The sequence below is a fragment of the Hippichthys cyanospilos genome, chromosome 10, assembly GCF_059441005.1.
Source record: "Hippichthys cyanospilos isolate Australia breed blue-spotted pipefish chromosome 10, RoL_Hcya_1.0, whole genome shotgun sequence".
Taxonomy (NCBI): domain Eukaryota; kingdom Metazoa; phylum Chordata; class Actinopteri; order Syngnathiformes; family Syngnathidae; genus Hippichthys; species Hippichthys cyanospilos.
Window position 1 is genome coordinate 5,524,295 of NC_142378.1, and position 12,112 is coordinate 5,536,406.

A 12,112-nucleotide genomic window follows, 5' to 3' on the forward strand; every position below is an offset into this window, starting at 1 on the left:
AGACGCACGGAAAGGTGAGCGCTCCAGAAAAACACAACTGGAATGACAGCCACAACGCTGTTACACAATACTAGCTAACGCTAATGCTAAGCTACACTCTGTATTGACCTAAATAGAAAAACACATATGGCGTAATAGCTTACATTTAATGCTAACATACACTGTAAAGTCGGAAAACACAAAAGGAAAAGCCAATAAATCAGATTCTAAGCTACATTATGTAGACCAAAAAAAACACAACAGGAAAAACTAACTAACTTAACTTATAATTTTTAGCCCAAAATAGTGGCTAAAGCTAAGCTACATTATATGAATACAAAAACACAGCGTAACAACTAACATTTTATACTAAGATAGATAGATAGATAGATAGAAATGAAGACTCCATCTTTTTTTCCCGATGTGTTTTGCAAATATCTCTTTTTCAGTGTCAGAAGAACACGAGACGCTTGTCAAGAACTATATGTAAACATACGCTAGCGGTTGAGCGCGCCTCTCGCTCTGGATGTTATCTACACCAAGGGAAGCTTGTGGAAAAGTCTGCTTGGCTCATCACGCCGACAAGGACCGCGTTCGCTCACATCTGGCGGCGGCCCCGACACCCCAAAACGAGCCCGATGAGCACGGACGGTCCCGCCGCTTTCCCGTCGTCAAGGACAACAGCAACGCCGGGATGGTTTTTCCACGCCGCTTGCAAGGGAAAAACATCAGGGTCCAATTTTTACGAAAAAGACGAGATGTCCCGCTCCTCAACCCCCCCACCTCACACACATACCGTCACCACGGCGACCACAACCCACTTTCACGCTCGTCTTTCCATCTCAATAACAGACATGCTTCCCTTCCTCTCAACTGGCCTCCGTTTGTTTGGTTCTGCTTTTTCGGAAATTTCAGAGCTAAACTTTTTCATTGAAAGAACTCTCAAAATAGCCCAAAAGATACCAAAAAAAATTGGAACTTTTCCAGCCACACACAATGGAGAAAACACAAAAGCTTATATATATATATATATATATATATATATATATATATATATATATATATATATATATATATATATGTGTGATGTGTGTTTGTGTGTGTGTGTGTTTGTGTGTGTGTGTGTGATAGATTCAATGATTAGATTTGATTTTGAAATACTGAAGCTAGCAAATCATTTCGCTATTATAATAGTATACAATACTGTGGAGCAGAATATGTGATGACTGTACGATCTGCTAATGAATGCTAAAGCTAACAAAAGTCGATTTATGGTCATGTGACCATTTCGGGATATTGTAGTTAGCAAAATATTTTACTTCAATAATACTACACGGGAGAACATGACGCGACCATACAAACCGCTAACTAACGCTAAGGCTAACGAAAGCTGATTTATCGAAGGTGGCCATTTTGGAATATTGACGCTAGCAAAGAATTTAGCTGCTATAATAGGATTAGATAACATTTATGAATATTGAAGCTAGCAAAGCATTTAGCTGCTATAAAAATTAGGTGAGATTCGATTTTGGAAGATTGAAGCTAGCAAAGCATTTAGCTGCTATAACAATAATAAGCGGCGGACAGAACGCAGAGCAGAAGGCGCGTTGACCCCGGAGCCGCGCGACAACCATCGAGTATTTTCCAGAGCAGCTGACACAAGACAGACGCGTTTGGTTGGGCTAGCTAATGGAGGATCCAGATGTTTCTGGCCAGCCGCAAACGCGGGCCCACCCCCACTTGGCTTCTTGGGATACAAGTGTCTCGTTAAGTAAGCGCATGTGGCTCTCATCGCCCGGCAACTCTGCCGCTCCGTTTTACATATGGGCCCCTTTAAACATAATTACTAGCTTTGCTGATGCTAACATTTAGCCACAGAAACCATCCCGCTAAAAAATGTATGCACGTTAACATATAAAATACCAGAATCGACCAAGTCAACAATTATGTATTGCTTATGGTTATGGTTAGCTTGATGGATTGTTTTTTCATTGAATAAAACAAAGAAAACAAAAAAAAGCAATGCAAATACAAGCGTTAGCCAAATAAGAATGTTTTATTTCCTCAGCCCCATCAATTTAACCAGTTTCCAAGAATGTAATTTTAAAAAACAACTGAAAATTCTCAATATTACCATTGATTTAAAACCCCGTTACTGTAGTTATTTAATTGCAAAGTATTTTAGTCAGGGATATGTTTTTCAGTTATATAAAATCTGTAAAACACAGCAAAATAATAAGCATTGGGACTGTGTTGATAATTATGCTTACAGTTTTTTTTCTTAAATAAATAATATATAATGAAAGTTGTTTGCTTCCAAAAAATATCTTAATTGTGTTTAGACCTACGTCCTATAATTTCTGACAAACACGAAGAGCGTCTTGTTTAAATGTACACAAGCCCAATGGCGTCATCTAGTGGACAGAAATTTGCAACGTCTGGTTTGCAAAACAGTTTGGTCAAAAGTGTCTTCCAATTCTTGCACGCGTGTTAAAAAGTTCTATTGTTTTTTCCGTCAAGGATATTGTGTTTTGCTATTAAAAATGTGTCCAGTTGTTCATTGATCATTTCAAACATGAATAGAAAAAATATATATTATTTCGTTTTTGTTTAATGCTAATATTACGCCACTCATTTATTAGCTTAAATTATTTTTATTTAAACGCCAATCTTTTGGTCCGGAATAGCGCGGTTTAGAAGTTTATACGACCTTGATATCTATGAACATTGTTTTAATTAATCGTTTTTGTTCGTTTTTTTTTTTTTTATTTAAAAAAAAAAGTATTTGGTCGCCTTTTGCTGTAATCGGCTGGCTCATCTATGTCTTTTTCTTGGCAGGAAGTGAACGCGCGTGCAGTTCAATGTCTGTGGTAGATTTGCAAAGCTTCTGCGACATGTTGTTTAATTCGTATGAACTTGTCTCAAGTGTAAAGTGCCAGTTTTCCCGTTTTTAGATCCTGTCCCTGAATGTATCGCCCCGCCCTATCTTGATAATGGTCTGCTGTAAACTTGACAGTGGAGCGGTGTCACCAGGGCTTTTAATTAGCGCTGTTATCCGGCTATCCTCGCCGGAGCTTCACGGTGCAACTTTCCCCTGCTTTTGTATTCTTCCCATCCGAACAAGCTCTCCCCGGAGATCTCGGTTGATACACACATCACAATTTTATTCAACTCTTTGCAACAGTTCCATCTCAACATCTCCGTCCAATCGTTGGGCCATTTTTGACCCAACGGCTTCGATTTGTTTTTAATTTTGTTTTTGTTTTTTGTTTTTTTTAAAAATCACTTGAATTTGGACCAATCACTCTATAAATCACACTATAAATCCTACGGCGTTTCCGTCGCTCACCGGCCAGGTGAGCGAGAGAATCCAACAATTCCCATGACGTGCAATGCAACGGCTTGCTTGAAATCCATGCCGAATTTTCATTGATGCTGGCGAAAGTCTACATTAAAATAAATAAAAAAAATACTATAGCGTCAAACGAAAACGTCCGCCATTAATTGCAAGCTCTAGCTGTGCTTCAACGAGGTGAGTGCTCAAACGCGCTTACAGTTGTAGGTGAAGTGCTTGAAAAATTATGTTTTAAGACTTTTATTAAATGCGGAGTGATTTCAGAACCTAACTTGTCGTTTTGTTTTGTTTTTTTTTCCTCGCCGGAATACAGTGCAAAGTGGAACTAACTTTAAGCTAACCTTGCTAATTTTGCGTTACTTCATTGCGCGGTTTGAGGCGAAAGTGCCAAAGTGAGTCAGACACTCTGATAAACATTACGCGTAGCGGACATAATTTTACACATTTTGAGATTAATAAATACAAATTTTGGAGTTGTATTAGAAGCTGAGCTAAATACGAAAGGCAGACGCGGATTCTGTTTACTTTTACCGTTTTCGCGTGTTAGCTATTTTGGCGTGTGAGTAGTTTAGCTACTTTGACATTAGCTAGCAGCTAATGATTCGGTCATATTTCATGGTGGAAATTATCGAGTAAATTAATTGACCGTTTTTTTTCATCTGTACTAACCTCTTTATAATTTTAAAACATCTGTTTTGTAAATCTTTAAAACATTCGACGCCCCAAGAATAAAATGTGTCTAAAATGTATAAATTTCTTAAATGTCATATGGCTCTCTTGCATGGTCAATATGTACAATTTCCAGGTTCATCTTTTACAAAAAAATGACTTTATTTATAGAGTTTTGAGTTTTTCTTTCCTTTTCTAGGAGCTTTGTACAGGGGATACTCTTGTCAATTTGTGATGTCCTCGCTCGTGAAACCGAAGTATAGCAGTGGTGTCCAATCTGCGGCCCGAGGGCCATTTGTAACCCGACATTCACAGTTTGGTAGGTCGCAGCATATATTAAAATTGCATTGTGACATGGCCCAAGATACTTTCTAAAAAGTAAAGAAAACATTTGATGGACGATAGCATTATAATTGACACATTTGTATCAAAAAAGCCTTCACATAACGTTTTTCAAATACATTTTTTTCTCACAATTTGTAAAATATTAAGTATTAATATTTTTACTCTATCTACTGTCCAATGTCATGAATGAATGCATATATTTAAATGCACCAATTGGATGAAAATGTGGTTAACGCAACAATCTTGCAGTCCTCTCCAGTATGTGAATGAGAGCATGTCCTGCATTGAAGTGTGTCCCAGCGCCAGCGGGAACCCGCCTCCGCCCGAGGTGGCCAACCCGACGCGACCTGGCCGCACCACCAACCAGCTGCAGTACCTGGAGAAGACGGTGCTCAAAGCTCTGTGGTGCCACCAGTTCTCGTGGCCCTTCCAGCAGCCCGTGGATGCCGTGGCGCTTCATCTACCTGTGAGTTCACGCTCATCCCGACCTCTCCCCCCTCAAATCGATTCCCCGGCCGTGAAATTGTGCTGTCGCTTCTAGGATTACTACAGCATCATCAAGAATCCCATGGATATGGGCACCATTAAGAGGCGACTCCAGAACAAGTACTACTGGAAAGCAATGGAATGCGTGCAGGACTTTAACACCATGTTCACTAACTGCTATGTGTACAACAAGGTGAGCAAATGTTACTGGTACACATAGCTAGAAAGCAAATTAAAAAAAAAAAAACAAAACGTGTGTTTGAACCCCCTCCACACACACACACTCACACAAAAAAGTCTTTTTTTGTAGTTTCAATTTACCCCGTAATTTTACTGTGGTTCCCATCATAGTTTTACAAAAATCATCAAAGCAAGTCAGATCTTCATATTTTCCCGACTAGAAGTCGCTACAGAAGAAACGAAATAACATGAGGATAATGGAAATGAAATAAAGTACTGTACTATGAATACTTGAGAGAATTTACTGTGTCTGGTCCTCTCCTCAGCCTAGTGATGACATCGTTTTCATGGCCCAGACGCTGGAGAAGCTTTTTCTGCTTGAAGTCTCTAAAATGCCCACAGAGGAATTTGAAGTCCTGCAAGTCGCTACGAAGGAAGCAGCCAAAGGAAAGACAAAAAACGTCGGTAAGTGGATTTACTGTACTTTCAATACCATGCAAATACATTTTGCTATGTGGTGTGACGACCCCTAGATGGTAGTATTGTCCAAGGCATGGCACCTGATGGCTGTTGGAATTATTTTTAGACATTTGGGTCACACTGTCAGTTCATCAAATATCTCCCACCTGAATATCTCTGATCGCCCGGTAAAAAAAAATCAAGTACAAAGACATATTCGTTAGCCTTTGAGCAAGCATCACCACAGGTTCAAAAGAGACTGTCGAGTTCTTTTTTTACACTTTAAACCAAAACTTCAACTGTAAAAAAATGTAAATGCTACTGTGAGAAAGTTTTCTAGATAACACTTTCTAAAAATGGCGTTTCAGAGTATGATGCTGAAAACCATCTCAGATAGCATGCAATCAATCAGTTTTCAAGAGAAAACTATTGACAGTAGGAACATACAGTAATAGAATATTTTTATTTTTTTCTATCAACAAGCAAGCAACAAACAATCGGACTACGTTTTGTTCCAAGGATTTATGTGGTGGTCAATTGAGGAAGATTTACTGAAATTTGATGACGTGACCTGCAATGACCCTTTTATAGACTTTTCACAAGATTGAAGAGTTTTATTGTCATATGTATAGAAATAGTACACAATGAAAGTCTTATTCTGTTCACTTTCCCCAGCAGACTTACATCCCACACAATAGAGCAAATAATAAGGTAAACAATAGTAGGCAATAAAAATAGTAATGGGCCAACAAGGGCAGTGATAATGAGGCACTAATATAAGAATAGACTCACATTTATTATGGAGTGGAAGACACTATCATAACTAAAAACTATATTTAAACACATATTGTTAACATTGGCCAATGCAAACATTATTTTAAACCGACCATCATAATATAAATGAAAAATAGCAATTTGCCTGCAAAAACAAGTGTTTCCAGAGTTTGTAGTGTCTCAAACGATCATTTTGTTGCCCAGCAGGTCCACTCAAGCTAAAACCCGCCATGTCCGAAGTGGTCTTGGAGCAGACCATGACACTCATTCCGACAGATGCTCCTCGCCCGATGTCACCTGCCGGAATTGCAGCTGAGCCGGATGAGAGTGTAAGTGTAAATTCTCCAACAACTGATGAAGATTCTGTTTTATTTTGCTTTGATTTGATTTGATTTATCTGTGTCTGTCCATGCTTCGATGTCTGATAGACAATTTGGTATAGTCGAGCGCTAAACTTAGAGTTGGTAATGGCGAATGATTGGACCATAGGAGTGTCTAAAGTGTGAACACGAGGGGGCTTAGCATGGAACCCTGGGTGACTACATGGCTGATTTGGGAGATTTATTTGAAATAAAGCCATTTTGGATCATAGTCTAAAGAACAGTACAAGATATGTCAATTTTGAGCTTTATTATCTTAGAACTTTTTAACAACTAGGGAAAAAAAAGACTTCAAAATACTATTTGACAGAGGCGTTTGCGTCTCAAAATCCTACAAAAGAAAAACTCTGTGTCCTTTTCCCCCTTTTGAAATATTCAGATCATAAAAGGACTTAAGAGAAAATTGGAGCCCGTGCCCTCAACAGTAACAAGCAGCACAAGCAGGGTACCAGCATCATGCCCGCTCTCTGCAAGGACGGGCAGCGGGCGGCCCATCAAGGTGCCCAAGAAAGCCCTCGGCCCCCCGGAGGACACGCGGGCCAAACTGCCCGAGCCGCTGCGGCACTGCGAGGCCATCTTGAAGGAGATGTTCTCCAAGAGGCACTATGCCTACGCCTGGCCCTTTTATACGCCCGTGGACACCGTGGCCCTGGCGCTGCACGACTACCATGACATCATCAAGCGACCCATGGACCTGGGCACCATCAAGGCAAGTCACGCAAGCTTTCAAAGTGGGATTCTAACATTGTTTTCATTTCAACCTCGAGTTTTAAAGGTAAGGAGGGATTCGGGCTTTCAAACAGAGCAAAGCACACACCAAACATAACGCTTTTTTTCATGCAGAAGAAGATGGACCAGCGAGGTTACACATCTGCCGAGGAGTTTGCGGCTGACGTCAGGTTGATGTTCTCCAACTGCTACAAGTACAACCCTCCTGCGCACGAGGTCGTCGGCATGGCCCGGAAGCTGCAGGTAGGCCCCTCTGTTGCCTTAGCACAAAAACCAAAGCCCGTTTGATTTGAGGTTACGGGCTGAGTGATATTATTTTTAGAAGACTTAAATAGGCGGCCAACAAAGTTTCTTATTTTTGCTACATCCTCAACCAGGAGGTTTTTGAGGCACGTTACGCGAAGGTCCCGCAGGAGTCAGCGGCGCCGCCTCAACAGCCCCAAAAGCCCCAAAAGCCCAAAGGTCATGGCGTGGAAAGTCGCCCCCTCTCAAGCAGTTCCTCTTCCTCCGAGAGCGAGAGCTCTTCCGACTCGGAGAGTTCGTCAGAACAGGTCGCGGCGCAACTGGCCATTCTGGAAGAGAAGGTTTGTCCCGCGTTCCTTCACTTTGCTTCTGGTGAGATTTTCCAGCTTCCCCTTGGAACTTTTCTGACATAAAAATGCACCTCTGTGCGTTAAAATTGCGTATTTGGCTCACAGAGCTTCCTCGAATGGTGTTTAGGGGGGGGGGGGCCTCTTAAATCTCCATTCAGGTCATGAATGGAAGCTCGAAAATAAGTGAATAAACACAACTGACATGAGGTCATTTCTTTGTTTTTTTGGCACGTGTAGCTGAAAGCCGTGAGTGCCCAGCTGAGGAAACTCGCTCAGGACCCGCTGAAGCAACCCAAGAAAAAGTCCAAGTTGAAGAAGGAGAAAAGAGCCAAAGAAAAGTACATCGCCCGACTCCAGCACAAATCGTCCCAATATAAAAGTAGCATGAGGAAAAGCCTCAAGAATTCTGCCAGGTGTCTAACTGTAAGCATAGTTTTCTTGTTTGTGTTCTTGCGCTGATTTAACATTTTGTTTTTGTGTAGTCAGGACAACAGAGGCGTGACTTTCCAGGACAATTTGACGCCTTTGACATCCCAGGAGAAGAAGCAACTCAAGGTAGATTTGGAGGCTCTGCCCGCCAACAAGCTGGCGAGCATTATTAAGACCTGCATGGTCCTGCCGGAGTCCTCGGGGTCCAAGGAGCTGACGGTGGACTTGGACAAGATGAAGGCATCCACTCAGAGGCACCTGCAGAAGCTGCTGGTGGCTTTCTGCTCCAAGAAATGTGGCAAGAAGGACCCCTCGGCAGGGGAAAAGGTGGATAAATGTGTGAAGTTGAAGAACGCCAGGAGAGGCAAGGTCTTGGGGAAACGGCAGCCGGACGTCAAGAAAAAGACGGCAGCAGGTCAGCCAGATTTCCATCTTCTCAAGTCAAACTTGACGTGTTCATTGGGAGGATGTGAAAGTTTTGAAGGAGCTGTGTTCTGGGGATAACTGCTGAATCGTCTGTTTGATTTCCAGCCAAGGTGGCTGCATCTCCTGCCTTCATCTGCCCATCAACGGTCAGCAGTGGCAGCTCGTCGTCCGCTTCCAGCCGTGGCAGCACAAGCTCCCCGTCTTCTGACAGCGGTCACTCATCTTCCGGTGAGCTTCTCTGGGACGCTCACGTTTAAATTAAATTTATTTTAATATTAATGTAATACCAAAATACGTCTTATTCATGACCACAACGAGCCGCCTCGTGGCCCTCGGACCTCACTTTGACCACGCTTACTATGAACATCGCAAAATATGCAAGTTAATCTCCACAGTTCAGCAGCGTCTCTGCATTGCTTGCTTGTGTCCCAGGGACCAAACTCCAGAAGAGCACTAAAGGCCCGTGTAAGAAGAGGAGGATAAAGGTAAACATCTGCCCATGGCTGTTGACGCTTTGAGCTGCCACTTGGCTTCTCTTCTTGCTGCAGGCTGCCAGTAGCAAGCTGACCCATGGGAGGCGCTACAGTAACACGCGTGCACTGCCGGCTACTGCTTCTCCCAAGCAAACAAATAGCAAATGCCATTGGGGCTGTGAAGGGGGGATGACGATGCTGCCCTCTACAGGTGACGCTTACATCTGAAAATGTTCCTTCCCTCACTTCTTAAAAAGATATACCCGATTTAAGGTGTTTTATCATAACATCATATAAGAAAGTCAACAAAATATTTAGTTATTTGAATCCCTTTTTGTTTTTAATTCTTTAAATGCAGGTTTTTCTTTAAGAGCAAAATGTATTTTGATTTCACAGACCTGTCCTCCATGGCTTCCCCGAAATCAATATTGATCTGGGCCACATCAGGATTTGAGGTAACAAAACCAAATATGAGCAGAGAAAACGTTTTTAATTCATTCAAACATAGCAACAAATTGGCAGTATGATATATGGAAACAAAAATGGCAATATGTTAAGTATTCTGAATGTATCTATGAATGTATAGGGCCCATTGCTGGTTCCGTGCATTGAGAAAATGTTAGGGGGAAAAAACAGTTTTGTATTTGTACTTTTGTTTGATCTGGTTTGTCATTTGGTACAGGCAAATAACGTTGGCTCGTTCTTAGGCCCCCATCCTTTCACCCCTGAAGAAGAGTCCGCCGCCTGCCAGGAACGACATCGTGACTGGCAAGTCGCCTCCTAAAAAAATCCTTTTTTTTTTCTTAATCTTAACATAGGTGCTCAAATTACTCAATGACTCATTTCATCCCGATTTAAAATAGAATATACAGAAACTACTATTGTAACAAAAGTGAACTTTTTCAGATTCCAACTGCCCCAAAGGTCTTCCTGTGTCAAATCTGTCAGCATCCTTCAACTCTCCCATCAAATCAAGCCTCCAGGAAAAAAACCCTAAAGGCGTATGTTGCTCAAAGAAGTTCAGGACATGACATGGCCGGGGGGAAATTTAGGCTTTATTTCTTTAACCCTAGGATATAGTTCTGAAAAACGCCGAGTCCTGGGCCCGACTGGCGAGGCAGCCGGCCGCCATCCCGACCGCCATCAAGTCGTCCAAAGAGAGCTTCCAGCATTTCCGCAAGGCTGCCATGGAGAAGGAAGAGCGCCAAAAAGCGCTGAAGAAGAAGCAGTCCAATGAAATGTACGCCGCCGCTTTGCAAGCTGGGCTGCATATGCTTGAATTTCCGGCATTTTGTTTATTTTTCAGCCCGGATAAGAATCCGCCCCAGAGCAAAGGCGACCTTTCGTGTCTGAGCAGCGGCGTCCTTCCGGCAGAGGCGAAGGCGCACCAGCCCGCCGGTTGCGGCGAGCGGCCCGCGGAGACCTTTCTCAGGACCGTCCGGTCCCCCGCCGGTCGAGTGCGCGAGCTGGCCAAAAAGAAGGAGCAGGAGCGGCGCAGGCGGGAGACGGTGAGTCACGCTGGACAATTCGGCAAAATTCGACCCGCATTTGGATTTTTGGCTTTTTGTCACTTTGTAATACGAAGAGCGCCGTGTGTGTGTGTGCAGCTTACTGTATTTTCTGCAAGGTAAGGCGCACCTTCAGTGAACGGCCTACTTTAAAACTGTTTTCATATATAGGTCACGCCACATTATCTTGCGCTAGAATAGAAGCTACAGTAGTGGCTGGGTGTTGCATGATGCATCCACTAGATGGAGCTGCGCTAAAGAGAAGCTCAGCAAAACAATTTTAAGTCAGACATACTTTATTAACGGACAATCAGAAATGAAGAATAAAGATGATTTGAGGAAAGTACTGAAGAATGGGGGGAAAATCCCTCACCTCTTAAATATTTATTATTTATTTTTATTACCAACGAATATATATTTGTCCTTTTTCCGGTAGATGTCATGCATCGACATGGCCATGCAGCAAGACATCATGACCTCTTTTGAACTGGACCTGGACTGAAAAGCAAAGCCGCTGGGACTTACGGGGTAAAAGTCAAACTGAACCCCAAACATTTGTCCAAGCTTTTGCTGAACGTCCGCACTGCCACACTTTGCAATTCTGCATTGTGCTGTTTGTTGTCTTTGCGGTGTTTTCGTTCTTCACCGTGTTTGTGTTATTAATAAAAAAAAGAGAGAAATAGGCCTGTATAGAAGTATATGTGTGCCATCTGAGTTAGAAATTGAGCTTTTTTTCCGTCCAAAAACTGGTCTGATTGTCAAAAAAAAAAAAAAGGCTGCATTAGAAATGTTACGGTAGAAAGAAAGTATTTTAAAAGTTCAAACTCAGATGTTGCAGATATACATCCGTACATTTGCAAGCACTTTTGCCATTTTGTTTCCTTTTTCCTCCTTCACTGTGTTCTCTCTGCTCTCATTGTTTGACATGCACAGCATGCACTTTGTTGGCCGTTTTGCGCCTTGAATACCTTCCAACCAGGAGAAGCTCCTTTGCGTTGTTTTGCGTTTTATTACTGAAAATAATAAAAATATTTTCACTAAGCAATCGGCCCGTCCTCCGCAGTTTGCTTCAAGCAGGAATTCGGCCAAGATCTTCCATCTGGGTGAGTTTTGATTCTGCTTTTTTATGCTGATAATTAGCAAATACGGACATCGCATTTTGACCTTGAAATTTGCTAGCAGGAGTCCGGTTGAAATACTGCGGGAATGATGTGGAAGCAAATGACCCAAAAAACATCAAAATACGGCATAATACCCCCCCCCCCCCCCTCAAAAAAAAAAAAACTGCACACTCACTTTATCTCTAAATGCATAGAAAATAGACTGC

At 42.2% G+C, this 12,112-nt stretch overlaps 1 protein-coding gene across 5 annotated transcripts; it reads left to right on the plus strand.

Annotated features, from left to right (window-relative positions):
- Positions 1–1,637: 1,637 nt before the first annotated feature.
- On the plus strand, positions 1,638–11,463 carry brdt (bromodomain testis associated). 5 transcript variants are annotated; one of them, XM_088425409.1, is made up of 20 exons: positions 1,638–1,750; positions 4,203–4,322; positions 4,639–4,814; positions 4,890–5,027; positions 5,341–5,479; positions 6,452–6,576; positions 7,007–7,336; positions 7,471–7,599; positions 7,734–7,940; positions 8,187–8,362; positions 8,432–8,793; positions 8,910–9,032; positions 9,237–9,289; positions 9,353–9,488; positions 9,674–9,732; positions 9,985–10,045; positions 10,184–10,278; positions 10,351–10,517; positions 10,584–10,785; positions 11,222–11,463. In XM_088425409.1, exons 1-20 carry the CDS (start codon positions 1,669–1,671, stop codon positions 11,285–11,287), a joined length of 2,946 nt encoding a protein of 981 aa, XP_088281535.1. In that variant the 5' UTR covers positions 1,638–1,668; the 3' UTR covers positions 11,288–11,463. The 5 variants fall into 5 exon arrangements, with proteins under 5 accessions (XP_088281535.1, XP_088281536.1, XP_088281537.1 ...); XM_088425410.1 differs by having other exon boundaries at positions 6,455–6,576; XM_088425411.1 differs by lacking the exon at positions 1,638–1,750 and adding an exon at positions 3,437–3,511.
- The last annotated feature ends 649 nt before the right edge of the window (positions 11,464–12,112 follow it).

What these genes read in the sequence shown, in the direction of transcription:
- brdt (XM_088425409.1), top strand. Translation starts at nt 1,669, where the DNA reads ATGGAGGATCCAGATGTTTCTGGCCAGCCGCAAACGCGGGCCCACCCC. An exon ending in GCATGGCCCGGAAGCTGCAG is followed by an intron (nt 7,600 to 7,733) that starts GTAGGCCCCTCT and finishes ATCCTCAACCAG; the next exon opens with GAGGTTTTTGAGGCACGTTA. An exon ending in CAGCGGTCACTCATCTTCCG is followed by an intron (nt 9,033 to 9,236) that starts GTGAGCTTCTCT and finishes CTTGTGTCCCAG; the next exon opens with GGACCAAACTCCAGAAGAGC.